At 39.6% G+C, this 26772-nt stretch overlaps 1 protein-coding gene across 7 annotated transcripts in view; it reads right to left on the bottom strand.

The window, feature by feature from the left end:
- The window catches only part of FNDC3A (fibronectin type III domain containing 3A), a 122550-nt gene that overhangs the window by 4720 nt on the left and 91058 nt on the right, over positions 1-26772 (bottom strand). For all 7 annotated transcript variants that reach the window (XM_065630369.1, XM_065630362.1, XM_065630392.1 and 4 more), the window contains 15 exons: positions 26324-26377; positions 25556-25680; positions 21372-21546; positions 20667-20753; positions 14724-14862; positions 12995-13063; positions 11546-11664; positions 8886-8991; positions 8623-8798; positions 7439-7552; positions 6468-6617; positions 6100-6383; positions 2946-3155; positions 1383-1549; positions 663-790 (listed from right to left, as the gene is read on the bottom strand). In XM_065630369.1, the coding sequence (XP_065486441.1) occupies positions 663-790; positions 1383-1549; positions 2946-3155; positions 6100-6383; positions 6468-6617; positions 7439-7552; positions 8623-8798; positions 8886-8991; positions 11546-11664; positions 12995-13063; positions 14724-14862; positions 20667-20753; positions 21372-21546; positions 25556-25680; positions 26324-26377 (2103 nt within the window). The remainder of the gene's footprint in view (positions 1-662; positions 791-1382; positions 1550-2945; positions 3156-6099; positions 6384-6467; positions 6618-7438; positions 7553-8622; positions 8799-8885; positions 8992-11545; positions 11665-12994; positions 13064-14723; positions 14863-20666; positions 20754-21371; positions 21547-25555; positions 25681-26323; positions 26378-26772) is intronic.

Genomic DNA, 26772 nt, shown 5'->3' with positions numbered 1-26772 from the left:
CACTGCACATCCTCCTTTAAATGCAGACTAATTTGCAGCTTGACGTTTCAAACTGCATCTTTGGATAATCAAATCTGAAATTAAAACACACTCTCAACTGCTCGACCCCTACAGTTACAGCATGTTGTACTACTGAAATGGTCCAACGGTAAAAAAATAATCACTGAATTATATAAAAAAAGTTTCCCTACACCTGAATGTCTGCATTGCATTAAGTAGGGGGGTCTTTCCCATCTGCAGTTCTCTGTATGTAAGTAAGATTTTGACAACATCAAAGTTTTTGTGACATTGTTTACTGCCTTCAAACAGCTCGTAGTGCAAAGAGAACCCTTTGTTCTCCTCCTAAGTCTCAATTCTGTAGCACTGGGTAGACATTTTCTTTTTGCCAGTTCTTCCCGTTAGTGGACAGTTTCCTTATCACTTGACATGTTAAGTATTTGGTAAACATCAGTGTAACTCAGACAGGCTGCAACTTACTGCAGCATTAATATTACTTACTTCTCTTTTCTCTGTGACAAGGGTTGTAGGAGATACTAACTTACATTATTTAGTAACAAGAAGTTAGCATGGTGACTAAAAACATACTGGAACACAATAATCTTCAATCTAAACTAGTTATCACAAATACTAATTGGAGAAAAAATAACTTCAGCACATCATACCTGTCTGAATTCCGAGTCTTTTCCCACCATGACCTGAAGACAGTAGATAACTGGATCACCCTTCATGGGCTGCAGAACCTCCCACGTGATCTCACAAGTGTGATCGTTTATTCTCTCTATCCTGGGTGCTGAAGGGAGAAAACCCAGAAGTGGCAGCTCTGCTTCCCCCACTGCTTAATGTTACATTCTAATTTAGACTTGTAAAATTCTATATTCTTATCTGCTGTTTTGTCTCAGAGGAAAAAAAAAAGATTCAGATTTAAACGTATTCTTCCTACAACATTTTCTGGAACAACAACTAACAATTTGCATTGGTCTCTTATCACTAGTTTATGTATCATTGGTGACTGAAAGTGTATATCATATGCAAAACCAACCAACCAAACAACCCCCCCCAAAAAACAACAGGTGCTCTACTTATAATCATTCTAAACATGCTAGGAAATTACTCAAATTACTGTAATAACCTGGTCACTCTCTCCTGGGAAGCAAGGATTCTAAGTACAGACCATCTCATGTCAAAGAATGCATAAACCCCAAGTCTCTCCTTTTTGGAGCAAATATTTTAGGCTTTAAGTAATTACAGGAAAGGAGCATTCCCTTACTACCCCTACCTGCACTTGGGAAAGAGCTCAGCATTCTAAATAACCCAAATACAACACAACACCAAAACCAAGTTGCCACCCCCCTCCTCCAAAATGAAAAAAGAAGGACTTTTACCTTTCAAGGCAGCTGGAACAGATTTGGGAGTAGTGAAAACATATTCTTGAGAAAGGGGACCTTCACCAGCTTCATTACATGCCTGAATACAAAATTTGTATGATGTCGACTCACTGAGTCTTTGTACTTTGTATGTGTGACATGGTCCTCTGTATATGGATACAAACCTGAAAATGGAAAGAGTAGCTTATTTTAAGCACAGAAAAGGACTTCCAAAGTAGCTACAGTATTGTCTTGAAACCTGTTCCACTCATTTCCCAGAACCTAATGAGAAACCCAGAAATATTTATTTCAATGTGCTGGCATTACTATAAAACAAGCAGCTCGTTTTCCAGAGCCAAGTTTTTATTTCCCATGTCTTTGAAATAAAATCTCTTTTACACAAAGAGTACTACAGCCTGTCTCTTGGGAAAAATGATGAAAAAAGTATTTTCAGAAACGCTTCTGCACTTGAAACAATAGGAAATGACAGCAGTTCTCTCTCAATGAGCTGTGCATGCTGCCTTTTTTTTTCTTTGGTCATCTCCTCCTTCAAAATCTTTAGTTTTCAAAATTAGGTAACTAGATTTCAGCTTTTGGCTCCTTTGCAACGCTCCCTTACTACACCTAAGAAAGTCATGGATCCAACTGCTCTTGTAGGTCATTGTCAGGGACGGGTGAGTGATGAAGCTCACTCAGATCTGCACAGGAGGCCAGAATCACACTCACAACGCACACCAGGTCTCTTTCTGAGAGCTTTGTGGACCAGACACTTTCCCTCATGTTCTAATTCTTACACAGAGTGATCTTGGCATCTCTCATTTGACTTCAAATTTTGGTATCCCCAGGACACAGCACAAGTTCATTCTTTCTGCAGGGGTTATTGTCTACTTTGACTTTTTATTTCATTTAAATCTAAAACAGATGGTACCTGCACACGACCTAGTCTTTGGTAATGGCAATGAACTTCTTTCCAGTTAAGAGTCTAATTTATTTTCCTTACAGCAGACCAATTTCACCTAGCAGATCTAGTTTGTCTCACTGTCAAGCTAAAGCTACTCAGAGATTCAGACACGGTACACAGTGCAGCAGTATTGTTCATTCTACCACCTAGGCAAGGGCATTTGCTGTACCATCTCAGCTTACATTCCGATTTAACATGAGAGAAGGGATCCCTTGAAATAATAATTTGTACTATATGATTTTATTTTCCACTTAGAATAATTGCATATAAAGACAACAGAGAGTGAAGAACTCACCCTTTCCAGCATCAAGTATATAAAATTCACAAGAATGATTAGACTTGATACTTTACGGAATACTTAACTGTGAGAGAGAAAAATGCGCTGGTACGAAACACTTCATTAAACTCTTCATATTGAACTGTAAATAAAAAACTATGAAGTTTTTCATCTTGTACTTCCCAGCACAGAACACTAGAGCCCTTCTTGCCTGGCCAGATGAGATGACCTCCTATGTCTGCTGTAAATTCAGCCCAGCGTATGGAAATTTGCCCTTTGCTGCCATCTCCCAAGCACCAGACCGCAGCGATACAGGGCAGATTAAAGCGATGCCAAAACCAACCTTCCGTTCTTATCCTCCATTTGAAGGTGGTACTGAATGGAGTCAGTTAATGCTTTTGCAGCTCCCTCTCCCCACTTCAGCTTCAGAGTCTGAGAACTGTACGCAGCACATTCCAGGCGAGGCGGATCCGGGGGAAGAGGCTTTGTTTTCAGTTTTATGGTGTGGCTGAAAGGACCTGCTCCCAGACTGTTTAGGGCTTGAATTCGTACTCTAGTATTTGAAAAAAGAGAGAAGAAATTAGCCTGAAATTAGATTCTAAAAAATAACTGCCCGTTTCCAGCATTCACATTCAAGAGAGAATAACAGTATCAAATAGATGGTACTTTCTACCCTGCAGACTTTTATCAATATTATGCTTTGATACACTGTCATGAATATGCAGCTGTGTCATTTTCCTCGTCATGTTTTACGGAGGTGGATTGATTAAAAATAAAAATATGTTAGCATATTTGCATCATTAACATTAGGGAAAAGATGCAAACGCTCTATCAGCTACTTCAAGAGTGGTTCATCTTCCTGCCCCTTCAGGCCTTGTACCAAAATGTTTGATGCATTGGAGAGATGAGGGAAGGTAAATAAACCCAACTCCCAGGAGAGGAATCTTTGGCTACCGCATCAGGTGAGTTCAAGGATGACCACAGGGAAGTTTTACACGCTTTTTGGAATGGATCTGATCCATTCCTCTAGGTGAACCTGCTTTAGCGGGTGGGTTGGACTAGATGATCTCCAGAGGTCCCTTCCAACCCCAACCATTCTGAGATTCTGTGATATGTGAAAATAAAGCGATGGTGCCCAGCTGCTTCTCTTGCTGTTTTACCTGGTAATACATTTCTGGCTACCTGCAAACGCAAACCATCTTGGGGCTGCTTGGAAAGGGAGAGTGGAAAACTAGAAGTCAAAGGACACATGGTTGGGGGGTTTGTAGAACTCAAAATTCAGGGATAATTTTTCTTTTTTTTGATACTTAATGGAAAACAATGCTGGCATTAGGTTTACAAGTTAGAATTAAAAGAAGTAGCCAACAAATTCATTTCTAAAAATGAAAAAGCAGAAAACAGAACTCTGAGAACTCTGTGCTGCCATCCAGCGAGACCTGGACAGGCTAGAGAGTTGGGCGGGGAAAAATTTAATGAAATATAACAAGGGGAAATGTAGAGTCTTGCATCTGGGCAGGAACAACCCCAGGTTCCAGTACAGGTTGGGGAATGACCTATTAGAGAGCAGTGTGGGGGAAAGAGACCTGGGGGTCCTGGTGGACAGCAGGATGACCATGAGCCAGCACTGTGCCCTTGTGGCCAGGAAGGCCAATGGCATCCTGGGGTGTATTAGAAGGGGGGTGGTTAGTAGGTCCAGAGAGGTTCTCCTTCCCCTCTACTCTGCCCTGGTGAGACCTCATCTGGAATATTGTGTCCAGTTCTGGGCCCCTCAGTTCAAGAAGGACAGGGAACTGCTGGAGAGAGTCCAGCGCAGGGCCACAAAGATGATTAAGGGAGTGGAGCATCTCCCTTATGAGGAAAGGCTGAGGGAGCTGGGTCTCTTTAGCTTGGAGAAGAGGAGACTGAGGGGTGACCTCATTAATGTTTATAAATATATAAAGGGTGGGTGTCACGAGGATGGAGCTAGGCTCTTCTCGGTGACAACCAACAGTAAGACAAGGGGTAATGGGTCCAAGCTGGAACACAAGAGGTTCCACTTAAATGTGAGAAGAAACTTCTTCTCAGTGAGGGTGACGGAACACTGGAACGGGCTGCCCAGGGGGGTTGTGGATTCTCCTTCTCTGGAGACATTCAAAACCCGCCTGGACGCCTTCCTGTGTAACCTCACCTAAGTTTTCCTGCTCTGGCAGGGGGATTGGACTAGATGATCTTTTGAGGTCCCTTCCAATCCCTAACATTCTGTGATTCTGTGTGATTCTGAGGATCTTTACACATCTTACAGGTAGCCATAGAGAGCCAAGTGTGTCAAATCTCATTTTGCAGACTAACATTTGCTTGTCTAAAATAGTATCTAGGTAACTGCAAAAAAGTAATCACCATAACTAAATTCTGAAACAATCAACCACACAATTTAAAAATTCTGAAACACAAATGTGTGTGCAGGCTTCTGAATAAATATTTATCCTTCACTACAGTAATATTTAACATTATGCTAATTTATTGTAGCACAGAACAAAGGTTAATAGATGCAATTTTTTATTTGCAGAAAGAGTTGACAGTGTATTCTATAAAAGCACTTTTGTGGGTAGAACTTCAGAAATATCTTTGAAATAGAAACTTCTCGTTTTTCAGTTTGTTGACACAGAGAGCAATGGCTCTTCAAATTGCCAGCGTTATCATTAAATACTTAAAAGGCACACAGAAACACTGTAGTCTAACATACAGCGTTAAAAAAGTAAACCCAAATCTTTACGGATTCAGAAAACTACATAGCCAGATTATATCCTAAATATACCAAAATCAGTGTGGGCTCAGATTATGACTTCAGTGGGAATGACATTCTCCTTTAAGTTTTAACACTGAGAACATGTTTTTGTAACAGGACTGTAGAATGCCAGAATTACTGATTTTTAGATTTATATTTTTCAGTAACCCTTAGGCCAAACATAAGGGATGATTTTAGTGATGAAAATTCTTCAAAAGAGATTTAAAATTGACTGATAGATTTTCAAACCAATATTCTTCATGCTGACTGCCACCCAAATTCTTGCTATTTCTGCAGAAAATGCATTGCAAGTTGCAACAAGCTGTCATCAGATCAAACGATCCAGTCAATAAAGACTGGACATGGTCCTTGCTTGGATGGATTTGATCACCAAACAGATTACAGGCCATCTATGAAACAACCAGTCCAAAAACCAGATATTAATCTGAATCTGTAATCTGAATTTAGTTAAACTGACATATTAACCAGAGAGATATGGCAGATCTACAGCAATAAACACACTAAAGTAAATTGTTCTTGAAATAAAATAAAACCAGCACAGCTCAATCTGTTTATGAAGATCATCGTGACAAAGCTTCCTTTTCCTGCATGGCTATGTACTCGTACTTCTCTGACTCAGGTAGAGAATAAAAAAATATAAGGAAACAAACAAATAAAGAATTTGCTCCTGTGGAAGAAACAGCAGGCTGTCGCGTAGCTGTGCACGGCATACCTGTAGGTAGTATCTGGCTGTAAACCATCTATCAAATAGCTCACAACCTTCCCAACAGTTACTGGCTGCTTATCTCCAAAGTCTATGCTGTAGCCAAGGATTTCGGATCCATGGTCACAAGGTTTCTCCCAGCTTATAGCAAGGCATGTGGAAGGAGAATAGTACGGACTTTCAACTTCGTCTTCACTTAGTCCCCGAAGACACGTCACAACGGCAGGTACGGAGGCCGGAGTCATACACGCCACCACTTCGCTGAAGGGGCCGGCACCGGCAACATTCACCGCCTGCAAATGCAAAGCAGACCGCGTTTTTACAGCAGGGTCGATTCCCGTTTCCAGATTTCACTAACAACAGTTTTACATCTTTACCTGAACCCTGCAATAGTATATCGTGGCAGGCAAAAGCCCTTTCATTTCACAGCTGAGCCCAGGCCCACAATAGGCGATCTGCATGCATCCTTCCACACCGCCCCACTCCAGCCGATACTCCGAGACGTCGGCACCATTACTCACTGGAACCTTCAAAATGGATACAAATACTCAGAAGTTAATTTCACTGACTCAAAAAAATTCAACCCAACTCACCACATCTATTTTTTTTTCCCCACAGGAATGTTACCCTCCAATTTCTTTACCGATTTTTCATTTAGTACAATACAAATAAATCAGAATGCATTACTGGCCTTGGGTCACCTGTACTTTGAAAATACTATTTACTGTTGCAGAGACTGCTCTATACAAAATAATGGTGATTTCAGTTGCCTTTTTTGCTGTACTGTCCTATAACTCAGATACTTCATCTCAAGCCACTGTAAAGCCATGCTTAAACAGTATTCCCAGATAGAATCTCTTTTTTTACAAGCTTAATTTTTGTCTGTTACATTTTTTAATCAGATATCTAAGTACTATGGGTTTATAGGAAGTCTGTAAGGCTTTTGCTACATTATTACTGATGTAATTATATAAAATTAAATCAGCTTATAAAAACCGTAAATGCACAATAATTTACTGTATTATGTGGATATATTTGCTCTAAGGAAAGATAAGTATCTTACTGAAAAATTTTAAGAGCCTGCATCACTTGGAAATACAGGGCAGCATTTGTGATAAAACTCTTATACAAAAGAACAAAGTTAAGATCTCAAGTACCTGCAGGCTGCCAACTTACAGCTGCCATATAATGGTATGATGAATGACTTGAAGGTTTTACCTACCGAGTATTGGATAATCAGGTAAGTATGTTTAAAAACGTGATTAAAATACAGTCTTGAGCTTTTAAAGTTGAACTTAACAATGTAGAAGACAATCACGTTAAGATAGGTGTAACATGGAATTCTTACCTCCCATGATACCTGAGCGCATGCGGCAGATCTGCACGCCACTTGCGGGGGCTTGCACTGATCCGGTGGTCCAGGTGCTGTAGTTACTTCACATTTTTCCGAATAAGGTCCAAACTGTTAAAAAGGGAGTTGATACAACTAATTTGTAAAAATAAAATTACTACTTTTAAAATAACAGTTTACCATAGGAGGGATGTATAACAGCAGCCTGAAACTTTGTATTATTTGCTTATGAAATAAATCTTTGTGGACTGTGGATTCAGGATTTATTTCAGCATCTGACTATTCTCCAGCACAGCTGTAATACTCTGCTTGTAAATACAATCAGAATAAATTTGACACTTCAAATTCTCAGCCAAAGCAGGAAAATGCCATCCAAATCCTTATTTTGAAGTTATGTGATGGCTGCACTATAACAGAACACCATTTGTAACTGCCTATTTATATAAAAGAGACAAAGGATTCAAAAAATGCCTGAGCTATGAACCGCTCTTTGCAGGGGGCGGACAAAACGTTAGGTCAGTGCTTTAAAGCCTTAAGCTGCAGACCTCTCCACAAGCAGTGTCAACTGGTCATGATAATTTTTATGAACAGAATGTTATTGAACAAATGCAAGCAGCCCTGCCTCTCTGTCTTTAAATCAGGACTTTGGATACATAGTTAAATAAAGCTTTTTCTACAGCAACAATTGATTTAAACACATTTAATGCTCCAAATAGAGAAAATATTCTTGTATCTGATAAAACATACTCAGAACTTAAACTAAATACAAAAAAGTCAGGAAACACTTATTATTCTAGAACACCAACAGCTGTAAAAATAAAAGTCAATCAATTTACAAAGCTATATACAGAAAATAATTTACTACCTTACTTCACATGAGAATATCAAAGTTGCAACAATGCTTTGATAAAGTACTTGGCATTTCCTAACCATTTCCCAATACTATTATTCAGATATAAGACATAATTAGCTATTTTCTCTTCCTTTCATCTAAAACCCTCATTATTATAAACGGGTGTTTAACTGTCTGTTCCCACACAACAATAAGCTATGCGAATGAAATGACTCTACATCAGGAAAACCTCATTTTAAAATTACTGTTAAATGCTTCTTTTAAAAGGGAAGATCCTTAATAGCGGTTGCAGCCTCCAGAACTAATTGCATTTCAGACCATTCCTTACCCCAGCCTTGTTAGCTGCTCGCAGTCTGAAGTTGTATGTCCTCCCTGGAAGAAGGCTGCCTACTGTGCATTCAACATCAGAGCCCTGGTAAACCTCTCTGTGTTCATCGGTTTCTGTCTGAAACATTTCCAGACCATAGCAGGTAACGGGCGAACCACCGTCTATCTGAGGTGGTCCTAAAAATAAGAAAAAAAGAGAAAAGCTTATTTAACACACAACACATTTGGATCCCTTACACTTGCTAATATTTGTAATAGAATTACCCCAGCGCAGCTGAATTTCTCTTGCTCTCGGTCTACCCTGTAGCCTTGGGGGTGGGCATGGACCAGGAACCACTGCTGGTGTCTGCACCAGTAAAGAATCGGATGCCTACAAAGGAAAGACAGATTATTGAAGTCATCTAGGCCAAAACAAGCACTATCAATTATGCCACAAGTAAAGACTTGAGTCAGAAACAAGGTCTTCAAAAACATGAAGATGCCTAAGTGATCTGGTGTGTAGTTGTCAGAATACCAATATAAAACACACTACAGTAATCACATACATGCAAAATCAGCTTTTGCTTTTGTGTTTCGGTACACAGAAAAGGGGTAGAATTAAAAGCAGTAGTTCAGTATCAGTACAAACCTAGTATAGGTGCTTGAAATACGACTTATTCAATGTAAACTCATTCCCTTTTCTATCAAGCTGCAGTTTAATGATTTCTAAATCTTTATTCTAAGGGTTGTGTACTTTCTGTGCAAGAACATACCAGAAAGGAAAAGTTGGCAGAAATGTCAATCAGAAGAGCTTAAAAACGATGGAGATTTCAACTTTTTCATTGCTTAGTAATACTTAATGTGCAACAAACTTCCACCTCTGATTTGAAGTGTCTGCAAAAACACATAGCATAACAACACACAGCAGATGGCAGTGCCTATTCTGGGTGCAGACAGAAATGAGTCAGAGACGCTGTGGGGTCATTAGCTTCGGTGCGATACAGAATACGAAGTTGGTAAGCCTTTTAATTTACAAGAGAGATGCATCTTAGAGTCTCATTTCACAACTGCTTTCTACATATGTTCCAGAAAGAGTAGATTGGAAGCTCTGCTGCTTTTCAGTTCCTTTCACTGAACAACAGATGCTACTTAAAAGGCAGAATGTTTCTCAGGAGGCATATGTCCCTGACAAGCTACAGAAAAGTTTTATTACATCTTTCTTTACTATTCTTCTGTTGATTTCTGACACCTTCAGGGAAGTATCAGGACTTTCTGAAAGTTATCTTCTTTTTGGTACTCAAATAATGTTTATTCTATAGTAACGGAGTAGAGCTGTGGGGAAGGAGGTTGGCAGAGGAAAAGTCACCAAAGACAGAGATGCACTTGTGGTTTGGTGACAGGGCACTATCCTGCCTTCCCTTCCCCCTGTACAACAGCGAGCTGAGCTATGGCATGGGTAACGGTGCTGCAGCTGAGCCAGCACCGAAGGAGTCCAGAGTAATTACAATAATTTGGCTTAAGTTGGACGGTTCAGGAAGTCTCCTAGGCATGGCATCCCATTCCATAGTGAGTGACTCGTCTTTACGCATCAGCCGAATTTGTAGGTCACCTGTAGTACCTACGCCAGAAAGGAGAAAGGTGACCACTCTTGGTAGTGGCAGCTCTGCTGTTGTCACACGGAGCTCCCTGAGCCTGTAAAGGCAGTGGTTGCCAAATACGGATCAGCAGACTCACAGTCAAATTTCACAGTGTCTTCTGTACCACCAACAGGTTTATCATCCAAACTTCAGCTGAAAACACTACTGGGAACATTCACCGTGGTCTCACAGACCATAAAGTCAGGAGTCTGGAGTTTGGACTGAGAGCCATGAGGTCAGCAGCTCTGCGACCTTCTCCCAGACACGTAGTGTGTGTGAAATACACAACAATTAAAGAAGCACAGCTAGGGTTTACTTTCTGAAACAGGTAACTGATTCATGAATACAGCTCCCTTAAAATAAACAAGCTATGAAATGTTAGATGTCCCTGCTCATTGCAGGTGGGGTGGACTAGATGACCTTTGAAGGTCCCTTCCAATCCAAACTATTCCATGATTCTACGATTCTAATCCTTAAGACAAGGTGGCCGTGGGCAAGGCTGGCTGTGCAGGGGACTTCTATGGGGGGGAAGAACACACAAATTTCATGTAGTAAAAGGCGGGTGGGGAAAAATGCAAACACCAAGAATGGAAGGCTTTAAGATTTTTCAGGAGACCAGCTTGACAGCGAAGCCCTGCTGGAGAAGTCTGCAGAAAGCCAGGGCTGGCTTTGTTCAACCTGGTGCTGGGAAGAAGGGACAAGAACACAGAGTGATGTTTGGGCACTGGAGGCTGAACTATACCACAGAAGTGACAGTGCAAGTGTATGTGTATCTAGTATGTATATGTGAGGGAGTATAGTACGGCGCACTGAATTGTTTGGGAATACTGGAAAGCAGAGCAATGTAAACATTGCGTTTGTGGCTGGGTCAGCATGGGAAGAGACTATGGAGCACAACCCTGTAAAGCCAGGGGAAATGCTGCCTCGTCTCCTGCCCATGGGGCTGGCCGGGCTGCTCAGACAGGGCACTCCGCAGGGAAAATATTACATTTACGCTGCTGTCTTGGGATAGGCCTTAAGAAATGACATCCTGTCAGTGTATCACACCGGACATGACATAGTTTCTCTTTCTGTAAATAAGAAAAAGCACTCTAAACAAAACATAGCATCAGAAAAGAATATTCACATTTATTTCTTTAAGAAATGGCCAGAAACCTGAAATACTGTGCACCAATATTGGAATCTTTTTGAGATAGTAATTACGGTTATTTTGTTAGGGACTCCTGTACAATATTTGCTTACTAACTCCTGGACCAGATTTTCTTCGAGAAAGACATTTTATTTAATAAAAATATTAGCTCATATTACCGTGCTTTGTCCTCCTTCCCCAATGCAATATACACGTAAGCGATAGGAACAACCAGGGTTTAGTCGGTCACACACATGTTCCCTAGCAGCTCCGCTGTATATTGTGTCCCATTTGTTTCCTGAAAGGTGAAGAATAAGTGTGCAATGAAGCAAGGTGTAACTTGTCACACTTCAGTACCAACCACAGCAGGTATCCGAGCTTTACTAAATGTGTGCCTGACATTTATAAAAACAAAGCAAAACAAAAAACTTTAAGGTTTGCTTTTAGTTTCCTGGAAAAAGATCCAACCATTTCATAAAGATAGTTTCCTAGATAAATTTGTGTAGCTCTGAAGTGAAATACCTTCCTTATTTGGTATTCACATTAACTAGGAGTGAATTTACTTTTAATGAAGCAGTTATTACTGGGCCAGCAGGGACATTCAAATATCATAATCAAATAAACAGGAACGATACAAAAGCAAAAATTTCCATGGAAAGAACTTTTAATTACAACATTTGTTTTGCGAACTGTAACTACAGTCTACAACTGATAAAGCTTGTTCCTGTATTCCTGAATGGCCCAGCACCATCTGAAATACTGATTTCATTCTTTGCCATCCAGACAGAACCTAAAACCAGAAACTCTTTAGCATTCTCTCTCTCCTTTTAAGATATTAAGCAGGGAACCTGGGGACTTTTAATGAAATCTCCAACAACCCAATTCATCACAGAACTTAGAGAACTGGGAATGAAACATAATGCACAGCTCACTAAATCTGCATAAAAAGCTCAGGTAAGTCATTCCAAAAGTGACTGAATGTGGACACATGATGCAGAAAGGAAAGTGACAGACTAAGCACCAAAACAACAGGACGGGAGACGCCTGACAGGGCTGCCCTTACAATCCAGGGACAGTGAGCTGTCTTAATCTGACACACCGATTTCATTCTCAGCGTGACTGTGTTTAATAAAGTTACTTAAGAGGTCTAGATTTTTAAATAATTTAGCTGGGTAGCTTTATGTCCAGTTTAGAAATATTGTTAACTTCCCTTCTGTATAAAAAGATAGAAAAGCAAATAGCAGAAATAAGTGTCCTAACTGTATCACTGTTCTACTTTAATAGTGACAAATGGAGCACTAGTTTTTCTTTTATCTGTCACACATCCAAAACTACGTGGCTCTGTCTTCCGGCGCTAAAATGTCCGAAATGTGCTATTTCCTTTCCAGAAAAGAATACACCAAAGTGACAGGTTGAACATGAAGCATCTGTTTTGACAAGTGTTGTGGCATCTTTTTTCTAAGCCAGAGAAAAAGAACCTCTTGTATACAAGCATCAACATCTCTATTTTTTAATGGCAGTCCTTTGCAATAACTTTCCCTGTCATCATACACATTTTGTTCTTCCCACAGGCACACACACACAAAAGAGAACACAGCTGAATGCCAACATATGCTCCTAATACTTACCACTTAAGCCTTCAGAAATTTCCACAACATATGTATTTATTGCTGCTCCTCCATTGTCTTTTGGTGGATCTATAAAAAAAAAGCAATATTCCAACTAAGCAAGGCAAACTGAACGTTTTTGTAGCTTTTGAGGTGAGTATTTAGACAGCCAGCCCATAGCATCCTGGCTTAGGACAGCAGCAAAGCATTTAAATCGTCCACTGTGCGAGGCTGTTTGATCACAACCCTACTGTAGTCTGCAGATGAAGAGTGACAAGTGAAATGGGCACCTGGGACATGCCACCGCAAACATTTCAGTTACTCTGAAGTGCCATGAAAGGCTGTCTGGTTATGGCTTCAGGGACATAGATCCCAATGGTCCTGTAATTTGGACTGCAGATAGGAAAAGATTATCATACTGATTTGCAAATAAGATATTTCAAAATAATTTAAGGACGGCATTTCAAAAAACCTACATACTTTGGGAGAGAATAGAAGGCAGGAGTTCTGTACTGAAAACTTAACCTCTTGAATTTTTGATGCATCACTAGAAATTGAGCGCACTGTCCTCCCTGGTACAATATTAATGTACAAGATATGAACCTACAGACCTGTCTTTGACATATAATCCCACTACTCTCTCAGAGCTGACTTAGAGAACACCAGAATTAAGATCTTGTGGCAAACCAATATTATGGACAGATATAAAGACAGCGTGATACTTCAATACAGAAGGGCACTGCTGCCACAAGATTACATTATGTATGTGCAAATGGTGATAAATAAATGATAACTACATAAATAAATAAATGAGACTTACTACACAGCACATAGCACTTTTTTGCTTAGAAGGTAACAAATTACTCCAAATGAAAAATAAAATCACATTAATTATCACTCATGAAAAGAAAAAGAGAGCATTACTGTTCAAAATAATGACCATTAAAAGTTTTATAAATAAATAGATATTTTAGATACTTTTTGATTTACAAATTAGGTATTTCTAATAATTTCATACATTGCATATCATCCATAAAAGATGAAGTATCAGGCTCCAATGTAGCAAAACACTCTGGAAAGATGCAAGCCTGGACTTGCTGAGTCTTTCTTATACTCTGAAAGTAGCTTTCTTATTAGGGCAAAATAATTAAATACACTATTAAACAGAAATAGGTACTAAGTTTAATTACCTGTGACAATAAATAAACTTTTAACTGTTTTCTGCTAAACTACTGCATCACACAGTACTGCTTCACCTTCTGTTTCACAGCATAAGGGTAAAAAAAATGAGCCTAAGGAAAAGTTTCTTAAGATCCTTAGTGAATAAAAACATTCAACTATCAAACCCAAACACTTTGAAGAGACAGGCTGAACCTGGATCTTATATTTTGATTCAAAACCCAGAATTTTGTAGCATCTACTTTTTGTGATAGAGAAACAAAACTTCTCAGTACACAAATTAACACTACTGTTTTTTTAATTATTGTAGTCCCCTGCAATAACAGTCCCTATTACAATTTGTATATTATCTTCCCCCATAATTACACTATTATACTGCCACTCTAAGTATTTTGAATCAATATTTTTTGTCTAAGTTCCATGAAAATGGATCATAATTGCTCAGTTGACTGAACTGTTACTGAAGTAAAATCTGGCTTTCTATATAAAAATATATACATATAAAAAATACATTTATGTATATAGAAAATACAGAGAACATACTCTAAACAGAGCTGGACAACAATCTTACCCCAGGTTATTTTAAAACTCTGTGCGTGAATTTTTCCTTTCACTGTGGGTTTTGAAGGTGCTCCAGGCTTGTCTGCACAAGTAATGTATTCTACTGTCTCACTTGGACTGCTTTTCCCTTCTGAGTTATAGGCAATGACCTGTAAATATATCAAAAATATTATAAACAGAAAAAATGCGCTGGCTAGTGGCATTCTACTGTCTCACTTGAACTGCTTTTCCCTTCTGATTTATAGGCAATGACCTGTAAATATATAAAAAATATTATAAACAGAATAAACGCGCTGGCTAGTGGTATGCTATTCACTGTTAATAGTAATGTCAAATTAATTTATATGTATGCTTAGATAGCTACACAATAAATTATAACAAGAACTAAAGCTATGATATACTTTCATTTTACATTTTCATTAGTCCCATAGTTAGACAATCACTATACTGAAATAAAAAATTCCTGCAAATTACCAGGAAAAAAAGTCATTGAACACCCTCCCCTCCGGCCCATAATGGTGAATCTGAAAACTTTTTTTTTTAAATTCACAAATCAAATAGCCTTCCATATCCCCCAAATTTTAAGCACTGGTGCATAAAGCCAGGCAACTACTTAGGATACTTAAGAGTTGCCTGACTGTAAAAGGCAATCAGGACATGCAAATCTCAGTGACATAAATGGAATCTGTGGGTGCTCAATACAGCACAAGCCACTTTATTTCAAGTCAAGGATCTGAACACTTGTTTTTTAAAAACAGTCTAAGAACTGTTCTTTTTTAATTGGAGTTGTGCAATTTATTGATAATAAAATATATGCACGAGAAAAAAACTTTTATAAAAAGCATGGAAACAAAAGGTGATGAAAAAGACACACAGCAAAGAGGTAATATTTAAATTTTCACTGAAGAAACTTGGAAGTGTTACAATTTTAATTGCAATTCTTTTGCCACTGAGGTAACAGTATTTTCATGTAATTAAATAACGAGCAAAAAGTGATGCTTTACTAACTGCTGGAAAAACCCAAATAATTTGGATTAATTATGTAGCGCCCTCACGTTACTACTTTATCTTCTCTTCAGGAAATACATTCAGAGATAAAAAAGTGCTTATATAGGTAAGTTATATTAAAAGCAGCAAAGGTGATATAAACTCTTCAATCCCAAGGGAAATCATGGCAAAAGATGTAGTTGGAAGTTATTTACAGGCACACGAAGGGCAAGAAGGTGATTAGATTTATCGAGGTTAGATCATGTTCAACCAACCTGAGTGCCTTCTATGATGAAACAACTTGCTCAATAGATGTGGGGAGAGCTGTGGACATCATCTAGCCTGATTTTAGTTTGACATGGTCTCCCCCAACATCCATGCAGACAAGCTGCTAAGATGCAGACAGGACAGACAGACCCCAAGATGGGTATGGAAAACTTGGTAGAATGCCAGGCTCAAAGTGGGGTGGTTAATAGTTCAAAGGCAAATTGGCAGCTGCTCATGATTGGATTTCCTCAGAAGTCAATACAATGTTAGATATTACTCGATATCTTCAGAAGTGGTCTTGATGACAGCAGTGAATGCACCCTCCCCACGTTGGCATATGACACCAAACTAGGAGCCGAGAGAGACATGGAGAGAGAGATTGACTTTGACAGGCTGGAACGTTGCAGCAACAAGAGCTGTGTGAGTTTTGACAAAGGTAAATGTAAAGTCTTGCACCTGGGACAGAATGATCCCAGCAGCAGCACAGGCTGGGTCTGACTGGTTAGCCGGCTTTTCTTTTTTCAGCTCTGTTGAGAAGGACCTTGGGGTCCTGGTGCAAAGCAGGCCCAGCAAATCAGCAAAGCACCCTAGAGTAGCAAAGGCAAATTGTTTCATGGGCGGCATTAGCAAGAATTTAGCAAGCAGAACAAGGGATATGCCAGTTTACTCAGCACTTTTTAGGCTGGAATACTGTAGCCAGTCTGGGCCTCCCAGCTCAAGAGAGACATTGAGAAACCGGAGAGAGTCCAGAAGAGGGCCAGCATGATTAGAGGGTTGGAGAACCTGACACAGGAAGAAAGGTTGAAGAACTTGGGTTTACTCTGCCTAGAAAAAAGAAGTTTCATGGCAGGGGGATTCTAATCACAGTCTTCTAATACCCAAAAGGTAGTTAGAAAAGAGATGAAGATCCTCTTTTCACAAGGATCTGTGATGACAGGACGAGACAATGGGTGTAAGTGTGTTAGGGAACATTCTGGCTGCATATAAGAAAATAAATTAAACACGAGAACAGGCTGCCCAGGGAAGTGGTGGAATTTCCCTTGCTGGAAATACTGAAGCCTCAGGTTGACAGGGCTGGGACGGAGGTGAATTGCCTAACCTAAGGCCCTGCTTTCTACACAAGTTTGACCCAGATGATCGCCAAAAACCCCTTCCAACCCAGACTTTTCTGTGATTCTAGGAAAACAAACTGCCGCTATTTTTTACTTTCTGGTTGTGTCTGCAGTTAGTTTGCTACATATTCCTACTTCTTCACAGCAAAAAAATAAACAACCTAAAAAAAGGGGTTTTGGCTTTTATATTTGTTTTAAAAATGAGCAGAATCGAAATGACAGCAGTAACATTAGCACAGACTGAGAGAAGAAAATGTGAGCCAACATGTCTCACAGACACTAAGTCTCCCGATACAGTTTACAAGATTAACAATCATCTGGTTGTCTTTATGCCCTTACAAATGAAGGTAAGCAGACTCAGTTAGCATTTACATATCATAATAATGTTTCCAATGGTTATAAAGCCTCTTTCAAAAGCCTTAAGGAATATTACTACTAATTAAGTCTTTCTCCTGTATAATAAAAACTAAAGACCTGGTTAAGACAACATTTGTTTCTCCTTTATGCTCTCTGAATGAGTGAACAAAGATTTCTGTTTAGTGTTTTGTTAAGAAAAATAGGGTATAAACATTGATTTAAAAAAAAATTTTAACGCCAAACTTAGGATATTTAAGTTAACTATATATTCACTAGTAATGTGTATGATTAACATGTAGGATTACTTTCAAAGGCAAACTACAACCAAGCGCTGCAAAAGCTAGTTCCAAGGTAATTAGCTGTTCTTTAGTTTAAGTCCATGTGTGGCCATAACAGCCCTAGCTTTGTACAGCCCTTGGAATACACTATATATTTTAAATTATTTAAATATTATGTAAAAAAATCCAAATACTATGAGACTAATACCTACCATAGCCTTTTCTCCTTAAGAAAGTAGTTATATTCAAAAGTGCAAAATATCTGCTATCACTTGAAAAGGACTACTGATATATTTTAGTGTAGCCTCAAAACAAACCAACCAACCCCTAAACCGCTGCCTTTCATATTGCACAGAGATGCTGCTCTTCAGCAGTTCCTAATTCTTCCATATTACATGGTATTCTAGGTGTATGCAATACAACAACTACCAATATTTTCCCTTGTAGACCAAGATGAGATCATTCTGACTCTGTTTCATGCTTTTAGCTTTGTTTTGAAAACCATACAACTGTTCAAGAACAGTTTAGAACACAGAACAGCCCAGGTTGGAAGGGACCTGAAAGACCATCTGGTCCAACCCTTCAGGGAAAAGGGAGCCTAGATGAGATTATCTAGCACTCTGTCCAGTTGTGTCTTGAAAGCATCCAGTGACAGGGACTCCACCATCTCCCTGGGGAGGTTGTTCCAACGATGGATTGTTCTCACTGTAAAGAATTTATTTCTTACATCAAGATGAAACCTGTCCTCGTGCAACTTGTACCCATTGCCCCTTGTCCTCTCCACGTGGCTCCCTGTGAAACCAGAGCCTCGTTCCTCTTTGTAGATGCTCTTTAAGTATTAGAAAACTGGTCCCTGTTAAGTCTTCTCTTCTCCAAGGAGAAAAGACTTAACTCCTTCAGTCTTTTCTTACAAGGCAGGTTCTCCAGCCCTTTGACCACCTCCACGGCCATCCTTTGGACCCTCTCCAGTGTGTCTGTGCTTTTTTTGAATTGTGGCGACCAAAACTGGACACAGTATTCGAGGTGTGGCCTGACAAGTGCTAAGTAGAGTGGGGCAATCATGTCTCTTACCTCTGCTAGTAATATCTCTGTGGATGCAGCCCAGGATCAGGCATGCCTTGGTTGCTGCAGTGGTGCCCTGCTGACTCATGTTCCACCTGTTGTCCACCAGGACTCCCAGGTTCCTCTCAGCAAGGCTGCTCCCCAGCCACACAAATCCCAGTCTGTACTAGGCTCTATGGTTATTCTGACTTGTCTTTGTTAAACTTCATACTGTTCTTGCTAGCCTTATTTTCCAGCCTGTCCAGGTCTCTCTGTAAGACGGGTCTCCCTTCTGACATGTCCATGTCATCGCTCAGTTTGGTGCTATCAGCAAACGTGGTGAGGATGCTTTCAATCCCATTGTCTAGATCGCTTGTGAAGATGAACAGTGTGGGGTCCCATACTAATCACTAGGAGACACTAATTGTGACAGACTGCCAGCCTAAGTAAAAACCATTGATCACCACCCTCTGAGTGTGGCCTGTTGCCCAGTTTTCTATTAATCCACCCACCCAGTCTCTGTCTTGGCAGTTTGTCCAGGAGGTGGCTGTAGGAAACAGTGTCAAACGCTTTGCAGAACTCCAGGTAAACAGAATCCACTGCTCTCCCCAGGTCATCTCAAAGTGATACTTGCTTGTAGAAGGTGGTCAGGTTAGTCAGGCCTGATCTGCCCTTGGTAAATCTGTTTTGGCTTTCCCAATCCCCTGCTTCATTTGGCTTGTAAGAGTGTCTGGAAGGACTCGTTCCACTACTTTCCTGGGGACTGAAGTAAGACTGTGGTTTCCTGGGTCCCCTTTTGGGCCTTTCTTGTAGATGGGCATGGTATTTGCCCTCTTCCAGTCATCAGGGATATCCCCTGATCTCCATCACTTTTCAAATATTAAAGAGAGTGGCCTTGTAACAATGTCAGCCACTTGTCTTAACATCCTGGAGTGGATTCTGTCCTGGCAAATCAGTCAAAGTGGGTTGAGCCCTCCCAAGAGGCCACAGCCCAGCCCTCCCTCTGCTGCTGGTGGGTTGATAGATGCCTTGGCATAGCTACTGGATCCTGTGATCTGGGGTCTAGCTATGCCAGTCAAGACAGAGGCAAAGAAGATATTGAGAACCTCTGCCTTACTGACGTTATTAATAACTTGTTTCTCTGCTCTGTTTAAGCAATGGGCCTAGGTATGTCTTCCTTGTGCTTCTGCTTACTGCTCACATATCTGAGGAACCCTTTCCTGTTGGTCTTGACATCTTTGGCCAATTTCAGTTCTAGCTGATCCTCCATCTTCCTGACCGCATTTCTGTGTGCCCTAGCAAGGTTCTTGTAGTCCTTGATGGCTATTTGGCTGCCTTTCCATAGCCAGTATGCTTCTTTTTGCCTTTAACCACAGCCAAAAGCTCATTGTTAAGCCACTGCTAAGCCAGACTCCATCCTGAGCTAACAAGTTCAACACTGAATACTTACTAGAATGGGCTCAGCACATGGTAATATGAATGATTTACTAACTTGGGTTCAGTGCTATGCTGGCGCTGACAAACGATTTTTGATCAAAGCTGCTCCTTATCCCAATGTGCTTAGAGTCTAACAAAGAACCCTATAGCTACACTAAGAAATATTACCCATTTATATGCAACACGGAAGCCAAATGAAAAATCCGAGCTGTTAAGAACACTGACTTACGATGTGGAATTTCAAGATACCTGCAACTATGTTATGCTCCTGCAGAGGGAGGTTCTTATTCCTTCTGCAGAGTTGATCAATGAAGAAGGTGTTCGGCTGATAGTTTTAATAGATTAAAACTGTAAGAAATTGGCATAAAAATTTGTTTTCCTTAAAAAAGGGCCCTCCCCACTTCTGAGTCAATCTCAAGCTATTAATACTCTGGCGCGAAAAACCCACAACCCAAATACATGAAAAAATCTTACCCTAAATTTATATTTTGTACTACGTCTCAAATTCTTCACTGTGTAGGTAAGATCGTCACCATCATATTTTGGCTTGAAACCATATCCCTGCAGAATTAAACAGCATTACTTGAAACATTATATTTGCAAACCAGACCATGTAACATACTTCATACAAATAAACTATGGTTTCAGACTGTAACTGTTATGCTCCTCTGACAAAGCAATAAGTGTAACTTCATTCTGTAAACACAACATGTTTTTTCTCGAGAGGGGAAAATTAATTAACCATTCTCCAATCAGAAGAGGGGAAACGAACAGTAAACAAAAACATATACAGTGTCAACAGAAATTATACCTAAGATTTTCAAAGGGTAGAACAGGACTAATTTCAAAACAAAGGTAATTAGGCTGAAACGACATCTGGGAGGACAATTCATAATGCAATTACTTTGATCCAGCTCTTGCAAGGTTTAACTTTCAGACGTAAATTCAGAAAGTTAAAAGTCTTTGTAGGACTGGGGCTTAATCATACTAATAACGATTACTGTCACAACAAAAGGAGAAAGCTATGTGGCTTGGCCACAGCAATGAGAAGTCATTAGCTTAATTTCAGAAAACACAGTTCCTTGTAGACTATTCTATTCAAAAGTAATCAGTTACACTTAATAATGTATCAAACATTATAGTCTCTTTTCTTACTGAGAATAAGTATTTTAAACTTACTGAGTTTTCATCCTCCATCTCTAATATATATGAGATTCCTTCATCTGATGGTGTTCCTGAGGGTTTTGTCCACTGTAAGGATAACCAAGTAACTCCAGCATTCATCAGCAAAGGACTTGCTGGTGTGGTTGGGGCAGTGCCTGAGGTATGATACAGGACTTCTTCACTAAAATCACTGTTTAAAACAGACAGTATGTAAACTAACTAGACATAATAAAGAATACCTAGAAAAACATAATTCTTACTAAACACAGCTATGACAGTTTCTTGGACATGTGTGCAACTGGAAATTGCAAGGTGGTATGTGCAGACGACTTGCCCATGAGTCTGTCAGTAACAAAACATTTGAACAAGGTTAACATGTTCAGAATTGAAAGATTCCTTTGTATGATATAATTACAATGTTTTGCTAATGAAAACATTTTGCTTTTTCATATTATGTCATTCTAAAACAATAGAGCTCTATATGCAATAGTGTACTAATATCACAGTGTCCCTCCTATTCAAAATGAAAACATGAAGACATAAAAGCATATATGGGAAGACCTCAAAAAAATTTTGCTTCCCAGGCAGCAACTATATGCTTCAAGTATCCAGTGAAGTACTAGTTTCTCTAGTGATTCAGAAAATAATAGAATAATAGCCTCATTTAATATTAAGTTACTTTAAGAGCTGCCAATACGGAAGCCTTATTGCAGAACAAATGAAGTAGAGTATACACCAGCCAATCTCCTAACACAACTGTTAACCTTATCTGATGATGCTTAGATATGCCTTGAAGTGAAAATACAAATAAGTCACATAAAAAGACCTACTGTGAAACAGAGGGATGCAGAAGTCAGTGAACAGGTACTATGCTTTCACAGATGGTCTGGCATGTATCCAGCTAGACTCTAAAAAACACCCACCTGTTCTCAGCTGGCATTTATTTGGATATTTACTGCTTCCACGTCAGATCTGAAGAAACACGGGCTTAAGAGCTATTTTTTTTACTGTATAAAACTAACATAAATCTAAGAGCTAGGCACTACCTTAGTGAGCATCAGGAAGCCCTACAAACAAAATTCTCTGTATGGATTAAGCAACAGTACCAGTTAAATATCTCATGTGTTAGAACCTGACTTTCCTGAAAAATCTCAATATAAAGATATCTTGACTTCACTTTCTCTCTCACCCAGCCTACATTATAACACACAAGTTGTAAATTTTGGTCTGCTCTAAAGTCTTTATAGCATTTAAAAAAAATCTTACTGACAACATCTTATCAAGGGTGTTGATAGCACCCAAAGCAGACATACAGTCTACGTGGATGTGCAGACTGTGAAATAGATTGTGAAGCAAGAAGTGAAAAAGTGCAAAACAAGAAAAAACTCCTTAAATTTGGGGGGAATAATAATTTTTTTCCTGCAAAAAGTCACAAGCAAGAAAAGTTCTGAAATGAAGATGATGTGATATACACAATATATCTACTGAAAAAAATTTCAGCATTATATAGGTTGGCTACAGAAAGCATGCAAAGAGGCTAGACAAATACTATCTCTATTCACAACAGACTATTGAAGAAGTCACCTTACAAGGAGATATAAGGTAAAAAAATCCACACCTTAAAACTATTTCATCTCTTTACTTGACTGAATCACTCCAAAATACACTGAAATCAACTAAAAGAGTTCAGTGATACTCACATTTGAATGACTCTTAAACAGTTCTCTCAGAAAGTACAATAATGCTATCTATCTTTCAAATAGATTTTATTTTTCCAGCTTTTTTTAGCCACTGTTTCATGTGTGGTTAGAATTAAACTTAGAAATATGAGTAAGTCAAAACTAAAATATCTGTTCCTGTTGGTAAAATCATTTAGACAAAATTCTGTCTCCAGACGCCTAACGTTCTCAACATTCTTCATAAGGAATAATCAGGGACTATACCACAATAAATATTATTTCAAGAGACATCTTAATTAAATAATACCATAAAGACAAAAAAGTGTATCTTTACAAAGCTATGAAATATTGAATTAAAAATCTATTTGGCATGATTTGTTTAAGAAGGGTACTTAACTGATCAATGCCTTCTACCAGCTTACACTGCAGGCATCTGTAATACGTGCAGGTATTCCTGGATGGGGCATTTGCACTCGGAGGTAAAAGGGCAATAGGAAGACAACCTGAGCACTGGGCCCCACTTAATTGCCAGCTCACTCCCTGTCTATTTTTTTTAACAGTTCTAACCAAATCTCATCAAGACGAAGTCTGGGAGCAACTCAGAGAAGAATTAATTCCAGAAAAAACATGCAGAAGGCAGTAACGTGATCAAGACTGTGTCAGAACACACTGAAAGTCTTTCTAGCCCACTACAGTGTCCTCTGATCATAGGCACTATGTCTATATTGCACTATATGCAATGCATTCCCACTCCCTACGCTTTACACTGTCCTTTAACCCTGTCCAAGCAGGTGTTGCTCCCTCAAGCACCTCCTCATGCCAGCTGAAGGACATGCACACACGTCCTCTACTTCACGCTATAAAAACGCCACTCTGGTGAGCTGCTGCACGACGCTCATAATATTTCAAACACTAAATTAAAAAAAAAAAAAAAAAAGCAAAATAGCAATTTTAGGCTGATGGCTACAGAAGTCCTGTTTTTACGCCACAAAGGACCTCAAGATCCAAGTGCTACTAGGTAGTGTGGACACTGCCAGTCTTCTCTAGAGATGACAAGCCCTGGTAGTGAGATTATCAGCCAGCTTTATTGCTTTGCCTGAAGACCAAGAAACATCCCTAAGAACTACCGCACACAGAAGCATAAGCATAACCTGAGAAACTGTTACTTCTCAGGTTTTTTTTCAAGTTCTTACTCATATATCTACTGAAGTCAGATGTCATTTATTCAAAAAACTCAAAATAAAGTATGGTGCTCTATGACTTCTGAAAAGTAGCAATTAAAAGAACCACATATCCTAAGCATTCATAATACACTCTAGAACTTCAAAAGGATTCTGTGATATGGTAATATCATATTCTGTCCATTTCCCAGGGTAGCAGGAGACTAATGGACTTAGATAAAGGGACATACCTGGGCAATGGGACATGGCAGCAGAGAGCACAATACAGATACACCTACAGGTAGCAGGGTGGGTTCTGCCAGACTTCACGTCTGAGAGCTGATAAGCCCTGGAAAATTGCTACGCCAGTTTCAGGAGCTACCTTAGATCTAGCCCTATGTCGAATCTCCCTGGACCCAAGTGCAGCAGAGAGCGCAGCAGGAGGTACCCTCTGCTCAGCACAGCAGCAGCACAAGGACTGCAGCATTTCAGCTATTCCATTCTGGCCCTTTGGCTGAGTCGCTTATCTTTTAGCATGATCCCCGGAATTTTAGTAGAAGCGCTTATTACATCAGACACAAAAGCCTATTACAAGTATGAGCAGAAGAAAACACGTCCAAGACAACAACTTCAGTGTAGGTCTACAGAGACTGAAGCTAAAAGCCAGCACAGCCTGGGCTGATTTCACATGAGAGCACCCGGGTTGTCTGTGTCATGCTTGTATTCCTCATTCTAGGGGCATCATGTACAGATGTCTGAGCAGGCTGTTCAGGAAATGAGGCCAAGTCTGGCAGAAGTAGCTGCACTATCTGCTTCTAAGAGGGGCCGAGATTTGTAGCATTTCTATGGCAAGCACGCACATACCTAGTGGTTGTAGTATGTAGCCATACCATGCCTGGACAAAATGCATTATGCTGGGAATCAAAGAATAGCCGAGGTTGGGAGGGATTTCTGCAGGTCATCTTGCCTAATCTCCTCTGCTCAAGCGGGGTCAAGTGGTTCATTGGACACAAGTAAACTGCAAACCGAATAATCCAACCACATACTGTGAATTAACTGTGCAGTTGGACTAGATGATCACTGTCGGTCCCTTTCCTGTGCGATCTACTTTAGGTGAACCTGCTTTAGCAGGTGGCTTGGACTAGAGTTTGACATCCCTGGACTAGATGACCTCCAGAGGTCCCTTCCAACCCCAAACATTCTGTGATTCTGTGATTCCGGCTGGATTATTCTATATTCCATTTTATTCCAGCTGGACAGAAGACTCGTTTCTTTAAATGGCATCATATGTTTTTCCTAAACAAGCACACACATGCATGCATACGCATTCCATATTTGTGTATATAGTAGTAATATTTACCTCATTCCCATGTCATTTTTGGCTGCTAGCCTAAAGGTGTACCCCATTGCTGGTGATAGTTTAGTAATCCTATACTGCTTCTGTTGGCCATAATAACACTGGCAAAATTCTCCATTTCCTTTTCCCTAAAAAGGAATTAAATCAATCATATTATTCACCTTATTATATATGTGTCCATCAATTAAACTAACACACAAACATGAAGTAAATTCATTATTTGAAATGAAACATAACTCGATCTCCCATATAGTGAGCTAGTAGTATATATATTTAATAGGTAGTAGCATATATATAACTTTGTATACATGTTGAATTAGAGGCTTTTTTCTTTCCTATCCATTTCCCAGCTCCACAGGCTTGGAAGGAAAAAGCCATGAAACTTCTGCAGCTCTGCCATCTCAGGGCAGCTGTCCAGGTAGGGACTGGAAGATGCTTGCAGGGGTATAGCAGATCCACCCCCTTTGTACAAAAGAAAGACTGTCACAGGAGAATGATCCTTCAGTGTCAGCTCTTGAGAGAAGTATTGGACTACAGGTGAAAAAAATACTTATAAGAGTGGCAGAATAATGTAATTAGGAATTTCCTGTTATGTTATATTCCCCAAGAAAAAATTTGGGCAATAACCATGATTTCATAATTACTTCAGAATTTAATATTTCTCACATGCCTCTAGACAGAAGTCATAATTTTCATACCACTTGCTGTGCAGAGTCACATACAGCTACTTTAAAAAACCCCACAAAATTAAAAATAAAATAATTTGCTTACTTCGTCCCATTCTAAAAGGTAACTGTGGATTTTAGAACCATTATCACAAGATGCCTGCAACAGGAAAATAAGAAGATTAGAGCTCCAACTGGTTACAAGACCACTTAAGTAAAAAAATGTATGTATAGGTCAAATTATAACAAGACCAGTGCAGGGCAAATGATGCTCCCCTTATATGGGTGTTTCATTTGCCAAGACAGTCCTAGCTCAGTCTCCATTCAATGAATGTCTGTATCGTGTTTCTGGTTTTATTTTGTAATTTAGACCTTGAAAAAGTATTCTGGCAGCATTGTAAAATGCTACAGAATTTTTCTGTGCAGCTAGATTGCGGGTCTGCTTAAATGTCAGTCTTTCCAGACCACTTCATTTGCTTTGCACAAATAAGCTGATATTCAGTACAGAGAATGGGAACGGGTTCCACAGTACAGCAGAGGACTGGAACTCAAACC

Source organism: Caloenas nicobarica, chromosome 1 (genome assembly GCF_036013445.1).
Source record: "Caloenas nicobarica isolate bCalNic1 chromosome 1, bCalNic1.hap1, whole genome shotgun sequence".
NCBI classification, from domain to species: domain Eukaryota; kingdom Metazoa; phylum Chordata; class Aves; order Columbiformes; family Columbidae; genus Caloenas; species Caloenas nicobarica.
This window is presented reverse-complemented; position numbering and strand designations above follow the sequence as displayed.